The sequence below is a fragment of the Delphinapterus leucas genome, chromosome 21, assembly GCF_059928025.1.
Source record: "Delphinapterus leucas isolate spDelLeu-1000000601 "Yukka" chromosome 21, BTC_Dleu_Yukka2, whole genome shotgun sequence".
NCBI classification, from domain to species: Eukaryota; Metazoa; Chordata; class Mammalia; order Artiodactyla; family Monodontidae; genus Delphinapterus; species Delphinapterus leucas.
This window is the reverse complement of record NC_143149.1, coordinates 29,541,946-29,568,698: the sequence shown is the minus strand read 5'-3', so window position 1 is coordinate 29,568,698 and position 26,753 is coordinate 29,541,946. Positions and strand designations below refer to the sequence as shown.

Below are 26,753 nucleotides of genomic sequence, written 5' to 3'. Positions count from 1 at the left end.
GATAGGAGAAATTCATTTGTATCCACTTGTGATATTGCACAACAAAACACAGATACCTACAGATTCTGCTCTCATTTCCTCGTGATCTTTATGATAATTACCTTTGTAGATTGGTTATTTCTGTACTTTATCTGTAATAAACTTTGTAGATCCTGTGAACTGTTATTTTTTGCCTAAATCCCTTGAGACTTGAGTCTTTAATAACAAAGCATCAATATTCACTAAGTCAATCTCTTTTGAGTTTCTGTGACTTGGCTAGAAGCTCTTGACACTAAAGATTAGTGTTCATTTTCCCTGGGGGTATTCCACTAGGGCATTACTGTATAATGACTTGATGTTGCCACATAGACTTCAAGATATATGATATTTTGGGGATTTTGTTGATTGGCCTATGTTTTATTGCATAGTGTGAAATGTGTAAAGCTTGGTTAACCTGTATATAGATAGCTTATTGTTGACTAGTTACGGTGTATTAGCATTGCCTGTAATATTTAAGCTTCTTACTACTGTGTGTGCTGGTAGGAACATATAATTTTTGTACATTATATTTACTGAGATGCTGCCTTTCTTATTTTACAAATACTTTGGAATTCAAATGTGTTTTTTGCTTCCGTGAGGATTAATTTGGAAAGGTTTTTAATGACATTCCACTGATTTCAGATTTTGCTTGAGGTTGACTTCAATAAATTGTCCCGTATGTTGCAAATTAAATATGTGGACTTGTTCATTGCCCGTAATTTCTTGCTACCACTCAGTGAGCAAGAGGTCATCCTGGGCGGGAGGGGACCAGCGCGGGGCCGAAAGACCCAGCGCGTCCACCGCGCCAGCGAGGCCCGCAAGGTCCTGCGGGAGCCCGGCACGTCTTCCCGCAGCACGGGGTGTGCTTCGGGGGACTTGGATCCGGAAACGAAGGGTCCGCGTGGTCCCCGGGACGGAAGGCTCGGGCCTCTGTAAGGTACGCAACGTCGGTCGCGCGCGGGCGGGCGGGCGGGGGACAGACAGCTGGGGCAACCCCTCACTTCCGTCCGTCGCTGTCTCAGGCGCTGGGGGCCGCTCTCGCCCGGCCTCGGCCCCGCCCCGCTCCGGCCCCGCCCCGCCCTGCGCCCCCCTCCCTCGGCGCCGCCACGTCAGCCTTGAGCGCGCGCGCCGTGATGGGGAAGGAGGTGGCGGCGGAGGTGGGCCTGCGGCTCGCGCTGTTCGCGGTCTTCTTGTAAGGACTTGCGCTCCGGCCCCCGGCCCCGCCGCCCGGCCGGGCTCCGCGCGCGCTTCCGGGAAGCCGCCGACGCGCCCGCACCTTTCTGTCCCCTTTAGGGTAACAGAGCTGCTCCCGCCCTTCCAGAGGCTCATCCAGCCCGAGGAGATGTGGCTCTACCGGAATCCGTACGTGGAAGCAGAGTATTTCGCCACCAAGCCGATGTTTGTGCGTGGAGAACCAGCCTTCCTTCTGACCGCACTTCTCACGGAGCCGAACGCTAGGGAGGGAGCGGGCAGGTCCCCCTGGCTCCGCCACGGAGCTGAAGACGAGCCTTAGCGTCGTAACGGTTAAGGGCCAGGTTGAGAGAGATGTCCGTCCGCTTCGGCTCCCAGGGATAGGGTCTGGGGGCGGCTGCTCAGGGCGGCCCGGGGCAACTGGTCGTTGAGAGGAGCGGTGACGGCGGCTCCCGCGGGAGCTCGGCACCCAGCTAGCTGCAGGCAGACCCGGGACACGGCACTTGCGGGGGAGCCGGGAGGTCTGATAGGCCAGTTCTGCTGTCACTTCACCCCTCTTAATGTGGGAGCTCTCTTCCCAGCTAGCTGTCTGACGTTCTCGGGGCGGCCCTGTTTCCTTTCGCGTGCTGAGCTCTGCCGTGTCCGGGCGCAGGTCGTCGCCTTGCTGGCCCCGCTGGCCCCGGTCCTCCTGGCCAGGTGTCTGAAGAAGGCGGACGCAGTGGACAGCCGGCAGGCCTGCCTGGGTAAGCGCGGCCTCCCCAGCGCCGGAAGCAGGAGGCGGGGGCCCCCACGGGGCTTGCGGGGCGGGGGGGGGGGGCGCCGAGCTCTACGTTCCTCGGGTGACTGCGTCTCCGGGGTGCCCGCCTGCTGCCTGTGAGACGTGCTCCACGTCCTGGGTGCACCTGCGTGCACCGGACTATTTGCAGCTCCGACGAGTCCTCAGTCCGGGTAGCGCGCTCTCCCTGTGCCAAGGCGGAGTGGCCAGCGGGGGGCGGGATTATTCTCACGCTCCGCTCCGGCTGGAGCCCGAGCGCTCCTCTGTCCCCGGAGACCGCGGCTGCGCCTAATGAGACAGGGACCCGGCCGCTCCCCCTGGGCAGACGCCACCAGCAGCCACTTCCGTTGCCTTCCAGCTGCCAGCCTGGCCCTGGCTCTGAACGGCGTCTTCACCAACACAGTCAAACTGATAGTGGGGAGGTGAGTGTCCAGCGCTGCCGCCCTCGCCCCAGGAGGGCAGGCGCACGCAACTGCTGCCACATCTTCCCCGTAGCCTTTTCTCTTTATTCTCGGTCTGATCTTTCTCTTCTAACAAACACTTCCTCCCTTCCCTCTACCTCGGTCCGTTGGGTGACTCTCGGGCTCTCTTCTGTCCGGAACAGCATTTCCCACTGACACGGAGTCGGTGTCCTCCAGAGCACCCCCAGAAGCTGCAGCACGACTCACTCTTTGCCCTAAAAAGTAACTATGTGCCGCAGTGGCTTTTCTTCCTTCCTGGTTTAAATGTTGACCCCGGAAATAAGGCTTTTCTCTTAGTGGTGACTATCCAATCCCGCTTCACTGTTTTGCCTGGGACACTATTTGACTGGCAGTTAAGAAAGGTATCTAACACAACCAAAAAATAATTTCCGGAGTTGTAAATGATCCACGTTCAGACCTCGCTTATTTCTTGCAGGCCACGCCCAGACTTCTTCTACCGTTGCTTCCCCGACGGGCAAGCCCATCATGACTTGACGTGCACAGGAAATGAGGACGTGGTGAATGAGGGCCGCAAGAGCTTCCCCAGTGGACATTCTTCCTGTAAGAATACCATGTGGACTCTATATCTGTGCTTTTCTTGGGGATCATTGAATTTAACAGCTTGTGAGGATGGGAACATTTCATGCACTCTTGTTTTTGCATCTAGAAATCGGAGAGCCCCCTTCTTTAATGACAAGCTTGAACCTCGAATATTAAATATTCGAGGACAGAGGAAGTAGTTTACCTTCATGAAATTTGAACATTTTATTATTACTGTATTATTTGCCTAAATCCTGCAGTCTTGCTCCAGTCATAAAAATATTAACTAACCTTTATTGAAGAGCTACTGTATGTCAGGTGCTTCCGAAAGCATTTTAGATTCGTGTCTCGTTTGATACCATAAAGAGCCCAATGAGATGGGTACTGTTGTTTTTATGATTCCCATTTATGCATCAGGAAACTAACACATCAGGAAGTGAAGTCCCATTGCTAGGATTCCAAAACTATTCTCAGGGTAAATGTTACTCACTTTGGGAAACGGTCCTTCATTTTCCCTTTTGTTTCCTTCTCCCTCATAATTGACGATGTAGATCAATGATCTACACCAAAAGTTACCAAAAGGGATAAAAACAAATATTCATACCCGCTAACAACCTCTTTTTCTTTAAAAGACATATACTTAGAGGTTTTCCCTCTTCTAGTTGCATTTGCTGGTCTGGCCTTCGCGTCCTTCTACCTGGCAGGGAAGTTACACTGCTTCACACCACGAGGCCGAGGGGAATCTTGGAGGTTCTGTTCCTTTCTGTCACCCCTACTCTTTGCAGCTGTGATTGCACTGTCCCGCACCTGTGACTACAAGCATCACTGGCAAGGTAAGCAAGGCATCTAGGCCATGGACGCCTCCACCGTTCTCCCATCATTTCTCCCTAGCACTCGGCGCAGGAGACGCTCCCTGGGTGTCTGCTGAATGAACAGACAAGTGAGCAGAGGATGGTCTGCGTTCTGTACTGAGTATGCGTTTATTGCTACACGGAAAATGAAAAAGCACACTGTTATCTTTTAAACAGATTACCAAGGAGGAACATTCTGATTTTCCCATGACTTTGAAGCATCATAAGTTCAGAATAAACTCTGTAAGAAATTTTTTACACCCAACCTCAAAATTCAATTTACTTTCTTAAAAATTAAGTTCACTGTCGTGAGGTTTTTGTTCAGAAACGAAAGTAAAATTCAAGAAAACAGAATTGTAATTAAACCAAAGAAATTTAAGTTGAATGATTGATAGAGTAAAACATCCAAATATTTGTACAGAAAGCCCACAGTTAAAAAAAAAAAAAAAAAAAGCTGACAGTATTGCCCAGAGGACCTTAGGAGCTCAGTTTTAAAGAATAAATTTTTGCAAAGAAACGCAACTCCTGAAGAGTTTATTCCTTCCTCTAGAACACTTTAAATGGTGAGAAGGAGTTGTTGATAGCATTAAGTGAACCTTCATTATTCTTCTCAATTAAAAATATTCAATGCAGTGAACTCAGAAAAAGCCTTGTTATAACTACCCAACTAAAGATGTGTTTTGATTTGGTGTTTAGAGAACATCCTGCAACTGTACGATAAAATTAAGAAAACCCAAAAAACCCATAAGCCTGGAATTGAGGGGGTTTGCAGGCTAAACAAGTAGAGTAACCTGGAGGGCCAAGCTCCCTCTGCTGGGTGGCATCACCGTGACTGAGGGAAGGCCCGTCTCCTCTGCCTTCAGATGTCCTGGCTGGATCCACCATCGGCCTGACGTTCGCCTATGTCTGCTATAGGCAGTACTACCCTCCCCTGACGGACGCCCAGTGCCACAGACCACTGCAGCGCAGCCCTGCTCTTCCCACCGCGCAGAAGCAGCCTGGCGACCCTCGTCATTTTGATGTTTAGACACTGGAGCTGCCTCCCTGGAAAACAGGTGAATCAGCCCCTCCTAACTCACCAGGCCCAGGACAAAAATTTCTGACCTTTTACCTCCTGAGAGGTATAGGTGAGGAGAGAAGCCCCCATGATCATGCAGTTTTGCCCTGGCTCACAGGGATTTATCGCAAGGAGTCAAGGTCCTTTTTCACTACTGTTCGCCACGCATTCCAGTAACGAGATCTTTCCATGGTCTTTCCAGGTTATGAATGTGGCCCATCAGATTGGTATCCCAAGATCTGCAGTGTTTTTACACTTAACTTCAGTACTGTTCTTGGAATGATTCTGTCACAAAGAAGCTTTCACCTTAGCCCCACTTTATCCTAGAAGCTAGCGTTGATGATCAGAACTTAATTTCCATTTCCCATAGCTCAAAATCTTAAAATCTAGGGCATGAGCAATTAAATTATTTTAGTTCTGTTTACTTTCTCTGGTGGCAATTCCATCACACCTTAAATAGGAGAATCTCCAATTCTGGCTTATTTACCACTGTGCATATCTTATTCAAGTCCAGCTAAGTACTGCTGTCCATTTTGAATACTGTAAACATAAGTGATTTGATAATTTGTTGAATTACTGAGTAAACACAATAAAAAAGAAACTGGTCAGGAGCGTGGATTCAGTACTCACTGTCTCCACCTTACTTGTGTAACTAACTGTGCTTACAAGCTGCTTTCCCTCCACTCAGGACTGAAGATCCGCCCAAATGCACTAGCTGTGCCAAGCAGCCAAGGCAGGGCAGGGCAGTCAGAGACACGGTTGTCTGGAGGGCAGGTGAGTCTCCTCCCGCCCCGCCCTCACCGTAGGGTATAATGGACCATGACGGGACGTCGGCGGAACTGATGGTGTAGGACCTATAACGGCCTTTCTCTGTGTTGTGATTATATTTTATTTGTTTTCTTTTTGTGATTATATTATAAATATGACCTTGATTTGTGTATTTCTGTAACATATTTTCAATATATCTTTTTCCTAACGGTGAACGTGGTTTTTTGTGCTTAAAGTTCCATTTGAGACCTGAAACGTTTCCAAAGTTAAACACCAGATTCCCTATCTGACACAAGTGATTCCACTGTCTATAGCAGTGGCTGATGTCAATGATACCAAAGGAGCATCTCAATATTTACCTTATAATCGCCGCACTTTAAATCAACAGTCAAGGGGAAAGAACCTGAATGTTAGTTCTTTGCCCAAAACGCTTTTTAAACTTGCTTTAGTAGTACACAGGGGAAGAGAAATGGTTATTGTATTGACTCTCTTTACTTTGTGATGGATGAGCCAGGTAAAAGGAGGCAACTGGTCAATATGGTTTTATTTCGGTATTTACTAAAGTTTTAAATATAATCACATAAAAAACATTTCAGAAAGTGCAAAGTATCAGAAAGCTAATTGGTGCTACTAATCTTTCCACGCAAACCATCGCTTTTGCTGAGATGAGCAACAGCAGTTCTGCAGCTGGGAATATGGAGAAAATGATCCTCCACCAGCATTTAAAAATAGGCTTGGTCAAGAGATTGCACATGCTGCTGCTGAAGTAGTGCAAATAATATACAACCAAACAAGGAACTCAAGTCAAGCTTATTACCCTGTGGAACATACATCCGTGAAACCAGCACAGGGGGACAAACAGGATATAAAGCTCTTTTCCAGTCACCTGCCCCTCACCACCAGGAAGGAAACACTTCTTAGTACAAACAGTGGTTTATCTAGCCATCCAGGTTGATCCTGTTCATCTCTGGTTACAGGGACTCACTCTTGCTGGTCCTTTGGTTTACTCTTAAATTTTAGTTACTCTGTTAATAGGAAGACCAAATTTAAATTTGAAGACAACAACTCGATGAAAGCTTCCCCTTTAATATGTACTGAATGCTACTGAATTCTCAGTAACCCTTACTTCACACTCAGAGTTTATGTAGTAAAGAAAATAAAGTATTTCATACAGATGAGGCTTCTTAGGGGCTTAGCATTAGTGTGTAAGCAGATGGGCAAGGTAAGGCCAGGCTCTCACCTTTACCCCAACCTTAGCTCTAGGGTGACAGTAATTAACCTTCCCTCTGCTGTCAAAGAGATGGCTTATGTGAATGTTAAATTCCAGGGCTTTGGATACCATGATACATTTACTTACAAGAAACCGATATAAAAAACGAAACACAGCTTGCCTGTCTACACCGCTCTGTCCACCAGGGCCTGTAGGAACCTGAGAGGAGTGTGAAGGACTGTCACAAAGAGAACTGCAAAGACAATCACAAACTGAGACCTGTGAGAAAGAAAATACCTACAGCACAGCGGTGAGCAAGATGCCTTGGAAACAATTAGTCTCCATTCACTCGTCTTCTTCAAGGTGCATCTCACTTGCACGCTCTGACACTGACTCTGCACCAGCTGTTCCTGGCCCCATAGACGCAGGTTTGTTTTTCAGAATAAGGAACACTTCCCCCTAGCCAGATCTACCAACACTGCCTGTGCCGGGAGCCTGTTCCATAGCGACCTGCACGACGGGTACCTAAGGAGGCAACGCTGTTTATGTGCTTGAAGAGGACACTCTTCAGTACTCCCTTCACCCAAGCAGCTGTGGCAGATGGCTTACACAAATTCTATTTCACCATCAATGCACCACTGAGACATTTCATTCATCACTTAATAAGCAGTCAAAGCTGTGTAATTTCAGGTCTGTCAGCTTTTAAACCCTCAAGAACTAACAACTAAGTCGGACTTTGTCTAGAGTCTCCCAGTTTGAAGTATGATATGATATAAAAGGGCAGGTCCAGGATATATAACATCTTTGCTTTATAAAGATGCACCTGATGTGAACTAAACTGTCCACTTCAGACTGTCCACCGAGAGCAGCTCAAACAGCTGTGGAAACAATGAACAGCATCAGTGATTCCTAGCAATAAATCTGTCAGTCAGCTGTAGAGAGAGTAACCAGTATTTACAGATTTTAGTCTTTCTTCATACAGTACGTGTAGGAAATGAAAGCTGGCTCAAGAGAATCTGATGGCCACCAGTCTCCCTCACTCACTTACACTTGGCCTTCAAACGCACAGAACGCCCATGAGCGATGAGCAGACCCCAAAATGCCTTCTGAATCGCAGGGGTCCGCTTCCAGATTAGAGTATTTTCTAAAGATAAGCAATAATTTCTTAGGAAAATTTATACCCAACCCAAAACAAAAACTCAGACTTTATACCATCTCAAGTAATAAACAATAAACTGTGGTACCTAAGAGAAAAACAAATACCGTATGCTAACACATATATATGGAATCTAAGAAAAAGAAAAAAAAAGGTCATGAAGTACCTAGGGGTAAGACGGGAATAAAGACACAGACCTACTAGAGCATGGACTTGAGGATATGGGGAGGGGGAAGGGTAAGCTGTGACAAAGCGAGAGAGAGGCATAGACTTATATATACTACCAAGTGTAAAATAGCTAGCTAGTGGGAAGCAGCCACATAGCACAGGGAGATCAGCTGGGTGCTTTGTGACCACCTAGAGGGGTGGGATAGGGAGGGTGGGAGGGAGGGAGACGCAAGAGGGAGGAGATATGGGAACATATGTATATGTATAACTGATTCACTTTGTTATAAAGCAGAAACTAACACACCATTGTAAAGCAATTAGACTCCAATAAAGATGTTAAAAAAAAAAAAGTGTGGTACCTAAATACCATCATCAAAGTATTAAAGATGCAAACCACTCCCAGCTATGAAGCAAGAATGGCAAGTGTTTCTCTGAAGCCAGCGGTAAAAAGTAACAGGGTCTTCCCTTTGCTTTTCCACTCACTTCCAGACAGGAAGATTATCTTCCTAAGACCCCAGTGGTGAGCAAGGCTGGCAACCTGCAGGAAATGAGGCCGCTGAGGAGAGGAAAAAACTGCAGCAACAAAGAGGCAGGTGTTCTGGGGAAGGACCCCTCAGTGCCCGTCTAAGGGAGGGAGTTGAAGAGGTCATCACGCTGGAAGGCGACCAGAGAGAACGCCAGAGTCTGCCACACAAACTTCCTAACTACACATCTAAAGGGCTGAGTAACATAAATCCCAGGATGAGCTGTTTGTACTTAAAGCTGTAACTGTTGCCCTGGTAACTCTCAGATGGTCAACTATTAAGATTCTGAGTTTAGATCCTAAAAATGGCAAGTATTATTGGACCAAGTCGCTAACAAAACAAACATACACTAACCTTTCTCTAAGTGGCCTACTGTGCTTTTTTCCCATGAATTTTAAGCAGCGTCCCTCTAAAAATGAGTAATAACCTGGATCTTGGTGACAGGCAACAAAAAGTATATTTATAAAGAGCTGAGGCTCCACAGTTCCTCATCACATGTTAATATGTAGGAAGAGCTGAGGCTCCACAGTTCCTCGTCACATGTAATATGCTGCATACATGACATTTAAAAACTTACATTAAGCAGCCATAGGTGGTTCATTTTTACTGTAAAGGCTGATCAAGGAAGATACCCTGGGTTTGGTAGATTTCTTTGAGGACCAGCAGTACTGTATCTTCAGACTCCCTGTAGAGAAAAAATTATGTTGTAAAAAGAAGAAACTAACATTCGTACTAGATGCTTTACATATATCATCTCAATCTACACAACCACCTTATGAGTTCATTTTTTGACTGCTTAAAAAAAAATCTGACTCAGAGGTGATGTAATTGGCAGTGGTTTGTAAGGTAACCTTATAACAAACAAGTCTAGCATTATGTCCTGTAATATAAAAAAGCCAGTAGTAAATGACCAAGCCCTCCCTTTCCACAGAACTCATTCTTGGAACAACATGGAAGAGTCGTCCAATTCATCACCTTAATTTTTTAAATGTTATTCACCTTTTTCAAAAAGCCAACACAATCCTATGAATAAAAATCAAAGATATAAAAGGATATAATGAAGTCTCCTTCTCACTGTTTCTTAACCACTAGTCCCCAACTTCTGACAACCGACGTTACCAATTTCTCATGCATCTTCCAGATATTATTCAGTGTGTGTACAAGCAATTACTTATATCCAGTTTGTAAAGAAATTTGATTATAAAAATACAGCATTCGTGGATTGCCATAAGGGTATATGGCTCAAACACTTTTCTAGATCTAAGGTTTGACATTTTTAAAGTCATGGATCTATTTGAGAATCTAATGAAACCTATGGATTACTCCCCAGAAAAGACACCATATACATATATACCCGAAATTATAAATAGAATTTCACTGGACTCATAGACTTTCTTCTATTCCCCACAAGTTCCATACACAGACGGCAGGTTAAGAAACTCCTTCCTCCTATACCAGTGAGGGGAGATTAGCTAAACCAGATATTAAAATGGTGTGATCCTGGTGCATAAATAAACGGATCAATAGAAAAGAACAGGAAGTCCAGAAATAGCCTTAAATACGCACAGAAATTTAATACAATAAAGTTAGAACCTCAAATCTATTAACAGTGTTGCAACAACTGGATAGCTATCCTGAAAATGATTTGGATCAATCCTCACCTTATTATTAGGATAAATTTGAACAGAATCAAAGATTTATATGTAAAAATGAAACCCTAAAATATCAGAATAAACTGTGGTAAGGAATTCTTTGGAGAGCAAGGAAAATCTAAGTATGACACAAATTCCAGAAGCCAAAAAAGGAAAAAATAAATTTGACTACGTAAAAATCAAAATTTCTACTTAGCAAAAATTAATGTACACAATGTCAAAGACAAACTGGGGAAAAGGTATTTGCAACTCGTATCACAGATTTATCAATTAAAAAAAAGACCAAAATTTCAATATAAAAGAGAATAAAGGGTATAGATAACTCCCCAAAAAGAAAATTAAAATGGTCCTTAGATATATGTCAAGTTGCTCAACCTTATTCATAATAGGAGGAGGGCAATACGAATTACATAGCGCATGATACATACGCTGAAAACCACAAAACACTGCTGAGAGAAACTAAAGACCAAAATATACTGAGAGACAACTGTGTTCGTGGGTCAGAAGACTCAGCATTATTAAGATGTCAATTCTTCCCCCAAATTGATCTATAGATAAAATGCAATCACAATCGAAATCCCTAAAAAGCCTTTTGGCTGAAATTAAGTTCATTCTACACTATATAAGGAAATGCAGAGGACCTACAATACCTAAAATAACTACGAATAGGAACAACAAAGATGAAGGACTCACGATACCTAATTTTAAGCCTTACTATAAAGCTACAGTAATCAGGACAGTGTTTTATTGGCATAAGGACAGACAAACAGATCAGTGGAACAAAACAGAGCCAAGGCAATTCAACAGTTTCTCCATCTGAATAAACTTTTCAACAAATGTTGCTAGAACAGGAAAACCACATGCAAAACAATGAACCTCAATCCTTTCCTCACACCATCTTTAAAAATTAACTCAATCAAAATGGATCACAGAGCTAAATGTAAAAGCTAAAATGACACAGCTTCTAAAACAAAGGAGAAACCTTAATGACATTGGATTTGGCAAAGATTTCTTAAATATGTCAGAAAAGCACAAACCAGTAAAATGGACTTCATCAAAATAAAAAACTGCGCTTCAAAACCTACTTGACAGAAAAATGAAAACCAAACCACATCCTGAGGAAAAAAGTATATCTGAAAAGAACTTGTAACTAAAATGTAGAAAACTCTTGAAACTTAATGAAATAATCCAATTTTTTAAATGGGCAAAAGATTTCAACAGACAATTCACTAAAGAAGATGTATGGACAGCAAGGGGGATCGATCAACGTGGCAGAGTAAGAGGACGTGGAACTCCCCCCCCCAAAAAACACATCAAAAGTACATCTGTATGTGGAATGGAAACTGGCAGAAACACTCCTGTACAACCAAGGCTGTAAGAAAGATCCACATGTAATCATTTAGGATGAGAAGAAAAGCGATCAGGTTGGGACCTGTGCCCCTGGGAGGGGACTCAGCGGAAAAGGGAGAATGCACAGGCGGAGACCCACCCTGGGGAGTGAGCAGTGAGAGCCTCAGATTGAACGCCCCAGTCCTGGGGTCCTAATCAGGGGAGACGAGCCCCCTTGGCTAGCTGGAAGGCAGCAGGGCTGTGGGAGCACGTGCGTGCTGGCCTGCCCCCAGGCAGGGCGGAGAGTACAGTGGGAGGACTGCTCTAGTGGCTGCCAGGTCTCCCCACCTGGGTGCACAGCTCAGCTCCATGACGATGCACCACTGCACAGCATCTAGGGCCGCCACGACAGGGAGAAACACAGCCAAGGGATGCACAGGCAACCCGGGCCTGGGGCAGAGTCTGGGTGGGGTGTCAGCAGCCACTGTTGGCACTTACTCAAGCAGTGCATCAGAAGAAGCCCAGAACTCTGACGGCGGCCCCTACCCCACGGCTTACGCCCCAGCATACGCCAAGAGTCCACACAGGCCCCAGTTGCCCTGCAGTGTGGCCCCATAACAAGACAGGGGAGGCTGGGGGCAGTGATCGACTATGAGGGGCAAAGGGGACATGCACCCAAGGCTGCACACGGCAGACAGCTTGGACCTCTGTCTGCAGAGAGCCCACATGGGCCCCACTTTTGTCTGCCCTCCCCAGCTCTGGGGCAAGGGTTCCAGTGCAGGGAGGTTGGGAAACACACCTAAAGGGAACAGAGCCAGCCTGGGCCGGACCCTCAGGGCTTTGGCTCCAGCAACTTAGGATCAGACCCTGTCCCCAACTGCATGGTGACAGCCACTGAGCAGAGCGGAAGTCCCACCTCACATCCAGCTCCACCCCCACTAAGGTGATAGCTGAGGAAAGACGACTCTGTCCGTATCATCAAATCCTGCTCTCCCATCAACGGCACTGGGCACACACAGCCTGTATAAGGATGCTCCCACACAAGAATACCCCTTTCAGACTGCAATAGGTAACTGTTTCACCTAAATTCATAGTGACAGAAAAAGTTAAGCAAAATGAAAAGGCAGACAAACTGCTCTCAATTGAAACAGCAGAAGAAAACCCATGAAAAAATAATGAAACAGAAATAAACAATTTACCAGATAAAGAATTCAGAACAGTTAATTAAAAAATGTTAACTGAATTAGGGACAAGAGTAAATGAACATAGTGAGAATTTTAACAAGGAACTAGAATATATAAACAAGACCCAATCAGAAATGAAGAATTCAACAGCTGCAATAAAACACACACTGAAAGGACTGAATAGCGACTGAGTGATACAGAAGCGCACATAAGTGATCTGAAACACAGAATAATGGAAATCACCCAGTCAGAACAGCAAAAAGAAGAGAGAGATTTTAAAAAATGAAAACGGTATAAGAGATCTCTGGGCTAACATTAAATGTACCAACATTCGCATTATAGGGGTCTCAGAAGGAGAAGAGAGAGAGCAGGGCATCGAAAATGTATCTGAGGAAATTGTGGCTGAAAACTTCCCAAACCTGAAGGAAACAAATATCCAGGAACAAGAAGCACAGAGGGTCCCAAACAAGATGAACCCAAGCACACTCACACCAAGACATAACATAATTAAAATGGCAAAAGGTAAAGAGAGGCTTCTGAAGGCAGCAAGAAAAAAAGAGTCATATACAAGGGGATCCCCATAAGGCTATCAGCTGATCTCTCTTCAGAAACCTTGCAGGCCAGAAGGGAGTGGCACGATATATTCAAAGCCCTGAAAGGGAAAAACCTGCAACCCAGGATACTCTGCCCAACAAGATTATCATTTAGAATTGAAGAAGAGATAAAGAACTGCTCAGACAAGCAAAAACTGAAACAGTTCATCAATACTAAACCTGCTCTAAAAGAAATGTTAAAAGGTCCTCTCTAAGTGGAAAAGAAGTAAGAACCTATAGAAAAGGGGAAATCCCAATAGAAAAGGCAAATACATAGTAAGGACTGAGGATCAACCACTTAAATAAGCCAGTATGAAGATTAAAAGACAAAAAACTGTAAAAGCAACTATAACTACAATAAACAGTTAAGGGATAAACGTGAAGATGTGAAATATAACATCAAAACTACAAAATGCAGGGGAAGGGAGTAAAAAAACGTAGGTTGTTTAGAATATGTTTGAACTTAAATGACTGCCAGTTTAACACAAGTAGATACAGGTCAACATATAAGAACCCCATGGTAATCACAAATCAAAAAACTACAACATATACACACACACACAAAAGTAAGGAACACAAGCATACTGCTAAATAAAATCATTAAACCACAAAGGAAGAAAAAAAGAAGAAATGAATACAGAAGAACTACAAAAACAACCGGAAAACAAGTAATAAAATGGCAATAAGTACATACCTATCAATAATTACTTTAAATGTCAATGGACTAAATGCTCCAATCAAAAGACACAGGGTGGGGCTTCCCTGGTGGCGCACTGGTTAAGAATCTGCCTGCCAATGCAGGGGACACGGGTTCAAACCCTGGTCCGGGAAGATCCTGCATGCCGCGGAGCAACTAAGCCCGTGCGCCGCAACTACTGAGCCTGCGCTCTAGAGCCCGCAAGCCACAACTACTGAGCCCACATGCCACAACTACTGAAGCCCGCATGCCTAGAGCCCATGCTTCTCAACAAGAGAAGCCAAAGCAATGAGAAGCCTATGCACAGCAACGAAGACCCAACGCAGCCAAAAATAAATAAATACATTTTAAAAAAGACACAGGGTGGGTGACTGGATGAAAAACAAGACCCATCTATATGCTGCCTCCAGGAGACTCACGTCAGAGCTAAAGACACACACAGGCTGAAAATAAGGGAATGGAAAAAGGTATTTCCTGTAAATGGAAATGAAAAGAAAGCAGGGGCAGCAATATTCCTATCAGACAAAATAGACTTTAAAACAAAAGCTATAACAAAAGACAAAGGAGGGCATTCTATAATGATAAAGGGATCAATACGAGAACAGGATGTAACATTTGTTACCATATATGCATCCAAGACAGGAGAAGCTAAATATATAAAGCAAATAGTAACAGACATAAGAGGAGAAACTGACAATAATACAGTAATAGTAGGAGACTTTAACATTCCATTTTCATCAATGGACAGATCATCCAGACAGAAAATCAATAAGGCAACAGTGGCCTTAAATGACACAATAGACTAGTTGGACATAATAGATATCTACAGAACATTACATTCCAAAACAGCAGAATACACATTTTTTCCAAGTGCACATGAAATGTTCTCCAGGACAGATCACATGTTAGGCCACAAAACAAGTCTCAACAAATTTCAGAGGATAGAAATTGTATCAAGCTTTTTTCCGACCACAACGGTATGAAACTAGAAATCAATTACAGAAAGAAAAATGGGAAAAGAACAAGCACATGGAGACTAAATGACATGCTACTAAAAAATGATGGGTCAATAAAGAAATCAAAGAGGAAATCAGAAAATACCTTGAGACAAATAAAAATGGAAACACAACTCTCCAAAATCTATGGGATGAAGCAAAAGCAGATTTAAGAGGGAAGTTTATAAGTGATACAGGCCTTCCTCAAGAAATAAGAAAAATCTCAAACAAACCTACCACCTCAGGGAATTAGAAAAAGAAGAACAAAGCCCAAAGTCAACAGAAGGAAGGAAATAATAAAGATCAGAGAAGGAAATAAATAAAAGAGAGATTTAAAAAAGCAATAGAAAAGATCAATGAAAATGAGAGCTGGTTTTTTGAAAAGATAAACAAAAAGGATAAACCTTTAGACAGGCTCACCAAGAAGAAAAGAGAAAGGACCCAAATAAACAAAATAAGAAATGAAAGAGGAGAAATTACAACCGATACCACAGAGATATAAAAAATCATAAAAGGATACTATAAACAGTTATATTCCAACAAATTGGACAACCTAGAAGAAATGGACAAATTTCTAGAAACATAAAAATTGCCAAGACTGAATCAAGAAGAAACAGACCATTTAAACAGACCAAACACTAGTGAAATTAAATTTGTAATTTAAAAAAACTCTCAGGAAACAGAAGTCCAGAACTGACTTCACAGGGGAATTCTAGCAAACATACAAAGAAGAGCAAACAACTATCCTCCTTAAACTATTCCAAAAAACTGAAGAGGAGGAAATACTCCCAAATTCATTCTACGAGGCCACCATTATCCTGATACCCAAACCAGACCAATACAATACAAAAAAAGAAAATTACAGGCCAGTATCTCTGATGAATATAGATGCACAACTCCTCAACAAAATATTAGCAAACTGAATCCAACAATATGAAAAAAGGATCATACATAATGATCAAGTGGGATTTATTCCAGGGACACAAGGATGGTTCAACATTCACAAATCAATCAATGTGATATACCACATCAACGAAAGAAAGGACAAAAATCACACGATCACCAAAATGGACACAGAAATAGCATTTAATAAAATTCAACATCCATTCTTGATAAAAACGCTCATCAAAGTTGATATAGAGGGAACATATCTCAACATAACAAGGGCCATTTATGACAAACCCACAGCTAACGTCATATGCAACAATGAAAAGCTGAAAGCCCTTCCTCCAAATTCAGAAACAAGACAAAGATGCCTAATGTTGCCCCTTCTATTTAACATAGTATTGGAAGTCCTAGCCACAGCAATCAGGGAAAAAAAAAAAAGAAAGGCATCCAAATTGGAAGGGAGGAAGTAAAACTGTCACTATTTGCAGATAGCATGATACTTTATATAGAAAACCCTAAAGCCTCCACCAAAAAACTGTTAGAACTAATAAATGAATCCAGTAAAGTTGCAGGATACAAGATTAATATACAGAAATCTATTGCTTTTCTATACACTAATGATGAACTATCAGAAACAGATCCCATTTAAAATTACATCAAAAAGAATAAAATACCCTAGGAATAAACTTAACCAATGAGGTGAAAAACCTACACTCTGAAAATTATAAAAACACTGATGAAGGAAACTGAAGATGATACAAAGAAATGGAAAGATATCCTATGCTCTTGGAATGGAAGAATTAATATTGTTAAAATGGCCATACTATCCAAAGCAATCTGCAGACTTAATGCGATCCCTACCAAAATACCCATGACATTTTTCACAGACCTAGAACAAATAATCCTAAAATCTATATGGAATCACAAAAGACCCCATACTGCCAAAACAGTCTTGAGAAAAAACGAATAAAGCTGGAGATATCACCCTCCCTGACTTCAGACCATACTACAAAGCTACAGTTATCAAAACAGATTAGTACTGGCACAAAAACAGACACATAGATCAATGGAGCAGAATAAAGAGCCCAGAAATAAACCCATGCACCTATGGTTAATTAATCTACGACAAAGAAGGCAAGAATGCAAAATGGAGAAAAGACAGTTTCTTTGACAAGTGGTACTGGGAAAACTGGACAGCTACATGTAAAGGAATGAGATTAGAAAATTTCTGCACACCATTTACAAAACTAAACTCAAAATGGATGAAAGACCTAAATATAAGACTGGAGACCATAAACCCCCTAGAAGAGAACATAGGCAGAACACTCTTTCACATAAATCACAGCAATATTTTTTTGGATCTGTCTCCTAAGGCAAAAAAATAAAAGCAAATATAAACAAATGGAACCTAATTAAACTTAAAAGCTTTTACACAGCAAAGGAAACCATCAACAAAATGAAAGGAAAAGCTACTGGATGGGAGAAAATATTTGCAAATGATATGAGTGATAAGGGGTTAATATCCAAAATATATAAACAGCTCATAAAACTCAATATCAAAAAAAAAAAAACAAATAACCCAATCAAAAAATGGGCAGGAGACCTGAATAGACATTTTTCCAAGACAGACACATAAATGGATAACAGGCACATGAAAAGATGCTCAATATCACTAATCATCAGGGAAATGCAAATCAAAACCACAATGAGATGTCACCTCACACCTGTCAGAACGGCTGTCATCAAAAGGAACACAGGGCTTCCCTGGTGGCGCAGTGGTTGAGAGTCCGCCTGCCGATGCAGGGGACGCAGGTTTGTGCCCCGGTCCGGGAAGATCCCACATGCCGCGGAGCGGCTAGGCCCGTGAGCCATGGCCACTGGGCCTGCGCGTCCGGAGCCTGTGCTCCACAACGGGAGAGGCCACAACAGTGAGAGGCCCGCGTACCACAAAAAAAAAAAAAAAAAAAAAAAAAAAAAGGAACACAAAATAACAAACACTGGCGAGGATGTAGAGAAACGGGAATGCTTGTCCATTGTTGGTGGGAATGTGAAATGGTGCAGACACTGTGGAAAACAGTATGGAGACTCCTCAAAAAAATAAAAATAGAACCACCATATGATCCAGCAATTCCACTCCTGGGTATATATCCAGAAAAAACAAAAACACTAACTTGAAAAAATACACGCACCCCAATGTTCATAGCAGCGCTATTCACAATAACTAAGATATGGAAGCAACCTAAGTGTCCAGCAACAGACAAATGAATAAAGAAAATGTGGTATATATTAAAATGGAATAATACTCTGCCATAAAAAAAGATGGAATTCTGCCATTTACAGCAACGTGGATGGACCTAAAGAATATCATGCTTAGTGAAATAAGTCTTGTTTCACAGATATTTGATAGATGTAGAAAAAGGAGGATAGGCCAGTGTACATTTGGGATTAGAATGATTTCTTGTTCAGACAATTACGAAACAGCACACTCATGTCATTTGAAGAAATCTTAACAAACAATTAAGACCAAAAAACCCCAAAACAAAAACAAACACTTAGGGGCTTCCTTGGTGGCGCAGTGGTTAAGAATCTTCCTGCCAATGCAGAGGACACGGGTTCGAGCCCTGGTCCAAGAAGATCCCACATGCCGTGGAGCAACTAAGCCCGTGTGCCACAACTACTGAGCCTGCGCTCTAGAGCCGTAAGCCACAACTACAGAAGCCCGCGCCTAGAGCCCATGCTCTGCAGCAAGAGAAGCCACCGCAATGAGAAGCCCGTGACAGCAACAAAGAGTAGCCCCCGCTCGCCGCAACTAAAGAAAGACCACGCGCAGCAACGAAGACCCAACACAGCCAAAAATAAAATAAATAAAAATAAAAAAATAAATAAGTTAATTTTTTTTAAAGGTAGACAAAAAAAACAACACTTACCAGTAGCATAGATGACTTTGTAAAGCAAATAAATATTCATTAAAACTTTCAATGGGCTTCTCCTGTAGCACATAGTCGATGCGCTGGCCTCCATTCAGCATTCCCACATGGATGGGGGGAGCTTCTTGTTTAACTGCTACAAGGTTCTCTTCTGTGCTAACATCTGGATACAGAAGAACCATAATAAGAATATAAAAGCGACCAGCCCTCCAAGGTTGTCCTTACTTTCCCTCAGGCTCCAGCTTTACTGTAGGATGAGCTACCCTGCTCAGAAAGTTCTGTCTCATTTTCCTCCTCTCAATCCCCTTAAAGCTTCTCCTCAAGGCACACTGATTTTATCCAATCCCTTTTTTCCTTCCTGTACATTTAATGGCTAATTCCATTTGCCTTTGGTTTACAAACTAAATGCAAACAGGATTAAAACTCCTTAGGCAATTGAAAACTAAAGCAAAAGAATGCAACATTAACTGTGAAATTAAGAGGAAAAGTGTCCTATCTAGTCCGCAGCCAGGAAAATAAAACCAACCCATGAATACAGACACTCCCCTGTAAAAGCAAGGTTCTTCACAGTGTAGGCTCTGAGCAGCACTGCCATAGTGCCCAAGTGGGGAATGTTTTAAAGCCTCATTACTAGATGCTCAGCTTCTCTTGACATCTTCCCTCACAAACAATGTTTTTCCAAAATTTGTGGCTATTAGATGACAGAAAACACCAGCAGAGCTGAAGGCCCATTAGGACTCATAGTATTGGTCCTAAACAATAAAAAAGGAGAAAGTAAGAAGACCCTGGGAGAATAAGAACCAGACACCATGGAGTCCCTCTTATCTGGCCTGGTGCAGGAAATCAATATGTACAGTGTCACTGACCACTAGGCTTCTCTGAACTTGATTCAGGTTCTGCTTCAGTTTCTTCTGCAGTTTCTGAAGCTTGTAAGGCAGGGTATGGAGCTCTGGTAAAAGACTTCCAGGCCATCCGCAGCGAACCTAGCAAGTTGTTCTTAAGGTCCATGCTCATCCTGGTCAAGCCCTCTCTCAGTTCTGAAACATATGAAAAAGAACATTACATGGTTTACAGAGGTAAAAGGGTTCAACACAGCTAAACAAAGTGAATGAGGTCCAGTCAGTTTGCACTGACCAGAAGGTCTAGAATTATCAGGTTCTATATTCAAGGCTTACCTAAGTGCATTCGCTTCCTGCCTTTATGATGCGGGATCAGCATTGGCCCAAATTCTACTCCTGGGACCACCATTGGTTCAATCCTATAGGCCACAGGATCAAACTACATAGGAAAAACAATAGCTACATATACCTCTGCTGAAGAAAGATAATGACAGTCTCAGGAGCTATGTATCAGGCAAGAATAATTATAAGCTCATTTTTAAAAATGTAGTTGTTCTGCCCCATCACTTCCAGTATTCCAGTAATATATTCCAATAATATATACTATTATAAATTATCTCATTACTACAGAATAATATAGAAAAAAGTGAATCAACACAATAGAATATCGTACGCGCTTTACCAATAAGCCCTAATAGTCAGGTAAAACCACAAGAGCTGTCCAATGCTTACAGGGTGATAAATATTGAAGAAACCTTTGCATGTTGGAAATTTGTAGTTGGGGTCAATTCTTTTTAGGCCTCGGACAGTAAGGAACATTCCAATGGGAGATCCAAAGGCAAAGAATATTTCTGGTTTATAGATGAGCCGGGGGTATTTTACAGGCACCTGGAAGGAGGAAATAAAAGCATCTCTCATTAACAACAGAAGTTACATCTGTTCCTACCATACCAACGGCAAACAATAAAATGACCAAAGAGAATTAGTATTGTTACCTGCCCAATGCCAACATCCAGATGTTCACCATTTCCAGTACCATTAGTACTACTACAGAACTCCGATTCTTTGGGGATGTTAGACATATTCGCCCCTGCAGGTGATTGCGGGGTTGGTCTATTAATACCCTAAAGAATAAAAAATAGTTCTGTGGAACTGCTATGTAGTGAAAATATCCAAAGGATTACACAGTTTTCTACTGGTTTAAAAGGATGCTTGGGAAGGTTTTGAAATGGTAGTCAACAATTTTAAGAAGAATCTCTCAGAGAACAAGATAAAGCTGATGAAAACAAAAGTTGCCTTAAATTATGAATTGATATCCCTACATGCTCTGAAATAATGAAAGCTGTACAAAGCCATTTGGGTAGCAGTTGAAACTTTAGGCAACCATCATGAGAGAAAACGATAGCAGAGCACTGTGGAATGAATGTTGGGGATTGCTGAGGAGTTCAATGAAGTGCTATGCCTTTCTAACCAAAGTAAGTAGTTATGTCTCTATCAGCCTTAAATCAGAACTGAGCAACCTGCTAAAAGGTTGAAAAATAATTAGTTAGACTATGGAAAGGAATCAGTGGCCAAAAATGCTCAGTGCATAAGCACTGTTACAACGGGGTTATACCTTGAATACATTATACTAAGTGAAAGGAACCAGTCACAAAAGGCCACATATTGTATGACTCCATTTATATGAAATATCCAGAATAAGAAAATACATGAAGACAGAAAATAGATCAGTGGTTCACAGGAGGGAGGAATAGGGAGTGCCTGCTAATGAATATGTTGTTTCTTTCTGCGGTGATGGAAATGTTCTGGAATTAGATAGTGGTAATGGTTATACAACTCTGCAAATATACTAAAACCCACTGAATTGTATATTTTAAAACGGTGAATTTTATGGTATGTGTTGTGAATTATATTTCAATAAAGCAGTTACAAAACAAACAAAAAAAAAAAAAAGGAAAAAATTGAATGGTGGAAGTCCAGGGGAAATAAAACTTCTGAAGCTAATAACACTTTTAAAGATATAAATAAAGTAAATGTGTTTAATTTCTGAAAAGAGAGCTAAAGGTCAATTTTAAAAATTGCTTAGCTCCCTATACTAAACACCTCACAAAGCCCAAGGATACAAGGAAGTCAAAACACTGTTTAATCCTACAAGCTATATTAAGCACATACCATTGAATTTTTTCTGGTCCTTAAGTAGTTTAGTATCTTCTTTCTTGGTCCTAAGGGAATTCCCATTTCCTGAAGATCTTTGTCTGTACATAAAGCCTAAGCATAAAAAATCAAATATCTTTCTTATTTCTAGGCAAATTAAAATCAATTAAATGTCCTAAAAATAAATAAGTAAATGCCCTGTTCTCTGAGAGGAATAAGGCCTAAACACTCTGTTGTTCTTTGCTTTGCATGACTAGGACTCCCTAGTGGTAACAAAAACAAATAAACAAGCAAATATCCACAGTAGAGCTCTACAAAGTATAACAGAAAATAAGAGTTGGAAAAGTTAGTGGTCATTTATTCCTGCTCTCATGTTTCCAGAGCTCTGTGTTTTAGTCTTTGCTCCATTGCTATTAACATGGCTGCTCGGAACTCTGAACCTCCACAAAGCAAAGATCACTTTATACGATAAAAAGCACACAAATAAGGCTAAAGAGCATTACTAATGATAACGAAGTATTTATGACTAAAATGTTTCTAAAGGGCAGGCTCTTAGCAAGCAGTACGATGAAAAGAAGCAATAAAAATACTGAAAATGGGGAACTTCCCTGGTGACACAGTGGTTAAGAATCCGCCTGCCAAAGCAGGGGACACGGGTTCGATCCCTGGCCCGGGAAGATCCCACATGCCACGGAACAACTAAGCCCATGCGCCACAACTACTGAGCCTGCGCTCTAGAGCCCGCAAGCCACGACTACTAAGCCCACGCGCCTAGAGTCCATAATCCGCAACAAGAGAAGCCACCGCAATGAGAAGCCTGTGCACCGCAGCAAAGAGTAGCCCCCACTCTCTGCAACTAGAAAAAGCCCACGCGCAGCAACGAAGACCCAACGCGGCCAAAAATAAATAAATAAAATAAATTTATTAAAAAAAAATACTGAAAATGGTATAGTGCAAAGTTTTAAAAGATTATTTTTACCAGAGCTTCCTTATCTACTTTCTCCTTCTCAAAGACACTAAAGAATTCAGAGAGTTGAAGTTTCTTCAAATCTTCCTCCAGTGTCGGTGTGTCTCCTTGTTCCATGAAAATACTTGGCAAATCCTAAAAATTAAATTGTAAAGCTCGTATTCTCTAAATTCATTCAGATTTTTATTAATATTACTTTGCAATAAAGGAAAGTACTATGTTAGATATCCACAGAGACCTATCTTAACTTTGAATAAATTGTAATTTATACGAAATATAAATTAAGATGTGATTGATCTTTAAGTTTTTGTAGTCAGTTGAAACCTAGTATGTTTTTAAATAAATGAATGAGTGAATAAATGAGTATCAAAGTATTCTTCATCATCATTAATAAAGCCTTCCCTGAGCTCTTATTAATGTTTAAGGATGGCTTTCAAACAGAATTTCTATAAACTATATCAATTTGCATCCAATTCACTCTTCATTTCCTCATATGCAAATTCCATTTCAACTCAGTGATTCTATAATTCTAATAACAGATCAGTAGTGCATATTTATAATGAAAAAATAAGATACCTATAATTATTTTAGAATGTGACAAATATTTGTAGAAGCATACTACTATCTTGCTTCTATCATCCAAGAATGACAGAGATAATTACAAGTCTGTTAAAATTAAAATAAATGTAAATATTATGGTATGAGACAAAGCAAAAAACAAAAAGCCTAAAATCTAAAAACACTTACTAAGAAAGCATACAAAAGAACCTATCTGAACATCTAAATTACCTTTTTACTGTCAACATCCCCCAAAGAATCTTTCTGATTTGTTAGGATATCGAACAATATAAGTGAACCTACAAATAAAACAGAAGAAAGAAGGGACAATTTCGAAGCATTAGCACTAAATAGCTGTCTTTCATACAAAAAAAGTAATAAGCCAATTACCCATGAAGCAAAATCTAAGAAGTAGGGAGTCATTCTTTCCAATCCACCACCACCCTGCCAACCCCTTCCAAATTCTTCATCACAGACCAGTTCTAGACTTCTGAATCTGATACTGATAAAAGACACTGTACTTCAAACCCAGCTATCCTTAAAATGTGATAGTCATCTCTGGTCACAAAGAATCCGTTACCTAAACTATGACCAGCGATGGATACGCCCCCTTTGAAATCAGGGTTCCTCTGCAGAAAAAGTACATATAATCGGTTCAGTTCAGAAGCAACTGTGTCCACAATAGTCTGACAGTAGGTGGGGCTGTTGTAGAAGAAGACATCCAGAATTGTATCATTGGTGAAGTGCCTTAGGCGGTTAATGCTGGGCAGAGTTATTCGCTGCAGATCTCTGAAAAAATAGAAGATATTCTAAGCAGAAAACCTAAGTACATCCCACAGCCTCCTCTAAGTTATTATCCAAATTACACTTAGAAATTAAGATACAAAGGATAACTATCAATTTACAGGAAACAGAGGACAGACAGACATTTGTAATGAAGCCAAAGGGATGTGACCAGCAAAATTCAGTGTGAGAAACGCTGCAAGACAAAAAACCCAGCCTCCTCAAGACATAAATTACAAGAAAATAAGAGATAGAAAGGTAATCAAGAGATTAAAAGAGACTTAAAAAGACATCAACTAATTGCAATTTATGATCCCAGTTTAAACTATGTGTGTATGTGCATGTATATGTATGTATGTGTATATACAAATCATGACATTTATTAGACAATTACAAATTTGAATACTGATTGTATATTTGCTGATATTAAGAATTTTTTTAGATGTGATAATGGTGTTATATATATATTTTTAATCCTTAAAAAGATATACAAACTGAAACATTTAACAGATGAAATGATATGATGTCTAAGATTTTATCCAAAAGTAATAGAGTGGAGGGATGGGCAGTACACGGGAGATATGGATGGGGCAGAACTGGCCACGTGTTGAGGCTTGTTGGGCTGGGTAATCATAATCAATCCATGAAGATTCATTATATATGCTACTTTTGTGTACAAAATTCTCTATAATAAAGTTTTTTAAAAGATACAAGAGGCTTTTCCTAGAATTCTCAGCATTAAGGTTTTTTGATCACAAGTCAAATGATAAATGGATCATCTCTCTCTCTCTATGCCGAATTTCTAAAAGCTGAAAGAAGGTGAGACTGCCAGATGCCAAGGACAAACAGAACTCATATCTCGCAAAGGAAAACAATGTTGACGTAGTATAAATCAGCTTCCACATAAAGCTTTCTCAAAGCTCCCAGAAAGACTCCTCAAACCTTCAACATCTTCTGTAGTTTAGAGAGGGCTATGTGCCCCTAGTAACCTCTTAGCATCAGCTCAAATATGAAAGAATGTGAACTCTGTACACTAGTAAAAGCAACACCACAATGGAGCATTTGGCACGTGGAATATGCTCAAATCATAGGGTATTAAGAACTGAGAGACACGGAATCAGAAAAGCCATTTCCAAGACCAGCATGGAAACAATGCTACTTCCTTTATCTACCAGAGAAGCATCTCCTAGTTCTATCCTAGAACTATATTATGAACATACTTCTTTCTGGCAAGCCCACAGCTGAATATCCTTAATATAAGGCAACCTTCTCTGACATTACCAAAAAGTTTACAAACAGAACTACTGAGCTTGTAACTTAAGAAAGCCATCACTTATAAGTCATTGCACCAATTATACCTCAAGTTATAAACACCAATAATTTAATATTTGGGAATTTCCTTTTTTCCCCAAATTTGGACAAATATTATCTAAATGTGATCACAAAAGAAACAACAAAATACTTTGTGCATCTTGAGGTAGATTGGCTTTTGACATCTTAAGATGGAAATGCTTATAAACTATGCGGAGAAAGCAACATTTGGCTTTATGCTAAAGAAATAATAAAGCTGTAATAGTAAACACTAATGAGCCAGTAAAACATACTGGAAGAAGATACACACAACTCCCCACTCCTAACCCGAGCTAGTTAAACAAAGGGATTGGTCCGCACTTAATAATGTATCTCTAAGAAAAAGACACAGAAGTACAAAAAGTTTTCTGTTGAACAAAATTTTATATATACGATCAGCTATAGCAGAAATGTTCCTAAGCATATCAATGATCAGAAAACATTACAATCACAGTTAGCAACTCAAAGGTGTAAAGTACTACTCACACATCCACACCAGTGGAATGCAAAGGACTGTGCCAGTTGACTGGGAGAAATTCTACCCTCCCAATCTGCTGATTTTCTTGGGCTTTCTTAAAATGCGTCTGTAGCAGGTTCAAAGAAACACTGCGAAAATCATTAACTAGAAAAGAAAATTAACAATGCATTAATGGTGAAGCGATCAGTTTGTAGAGTGAAAATGCAACAGATCTTATAATTAATTATACTATATCCATCTATATCTGCTTATAGCACCTATTGACTCCAGTCAAAAGTAGAGTGAGTATTCAAGAAAAAATTAACAGTGCATGTAGGAAAAGACATTCCTTTAATATAGAACTGCTGTTACTATACAAAACATTTTTATATAAAAAAAATCACACAGTAACTTCAAAACTTCTGCCGTGTCAAGGGAACTGTTTCCATTTTTTTAAAAAACCACTTGACTATGTCAATTGGCCTTGCAGTCAGGTTCCTATCCTAACTTTCTGGTTCTTATAAACAACCTTTACCCAATATTTTAAATTTTTAAAAAATACACTGCTGTTTGGAATTCACATTGTGTCGATCTTAACCTTCTAGGAGGTTTATGCTTAGAAGCATTAGCCATTAGGATCAGACTCCCAAATTAGGGCAGT

At 41.1% G+C, this 26,753-nt stretch overlaps 2 protein-coding genes across 14 annotated transcripts in view; one reads left to right on the top strand and one right to left on the bottom strand.

The window, feature by feature from the left end:
- Window positions 1–35: 35 nt before the first annotated feature.
- On the top strand, window positions 36–9,062 carry PLPP5 (phospholipid phosphatase 5). Of its 12 annotated transcripts, none has more exons than XM_089903771.1 (8): window positions 36–1,210; window positions 1,312–1,380; window positions 1,862–1,952; window positions 2,343–2,406; window positions 2,882–3,006; window positions 3,648–3,818; window positions 4,700–4,891; window positions 5,582–5,876. In XM_089903771.1, the coding sequence occupies exons 1-7, from the start codon at window positions 713–715 to the stop codon at window positions 4,861–4,863; spliced, it is 1,182 nt and encodes a 393-aa protein (XP_089759897.1). In that variant the 5' UTR covers window positions 36–712; the 3' UTR covers window positions 4,864–4,891; window positions 5,582–5,876. The 12 variants fall into 12 exon arrangements, 8 of the variants coding, with proteins under 8 accessions (XP_089759897.1, XP_089759896.1, XP_022426945.2 ...); XM_089903770.1 differs by having other exon boundaries at window positions 1,312–1,420; window positions 1,791–1,952; XM_022571230.3 differs by having other exon boundaries at window positions 1,137–1,175; window positions 1,312–1,420; window positions 1,791–1,952.
- The window catches only part of DDHD2 (DDHD domain containing 2), a 29,077-nt gene continuing 8,511 nt past the window's right edge, over window positions 6,188–26,753 (bottom strand). For both annotated transcript variants that reach the window (XM_022571209.3, XM_089903769.1), the window contains 11 exons: window positions 26,122–26,257; window positions 24,083–24,291; window positions 23,734–23,801; window positions 22,957–23,079; window positions 21,996–22,091; window positions 20,819–20,947; window positions 20,556–20,711; window positions 20,160–20,262; window positions 19,851–20,021; window positions 18,985–19,147; window positions 6,188–9,404 (listed from right to left, as the gene is read on the bottom strand). In XM_022571209.3, the coding sequence (XP_022426917.1) occupies window positions 9,323–9,404; window positions 18,985–19,147; window positions 19,851–20,021; window positions 20,160–20,262; window positions 20,556–20,711; window positions 20,819–20,947; window positions 21,996–22,091; window positions 22,957–23,079; window positions 23,734–23,801; window positions 24,083–24,291; window positions 26,122–26,257 (1,436 nt within the window). In that variant the 3' untranslated portion in view covers window positions 6,188–9,322. The remainder of the gene's footprint in view (window positions 9,405–18,984; window positions 19,148–19,850; window positions 20,022–20,159; window positions 20,263–20,555; window positions 20,712–20,818; window positions 20,948–21,995; window positions 22,092–22,956; window positions 23,080–23,733; window positions 23,802–24,082; window positions 24,292–26,121; window positions 26,258–26,753) is intronic.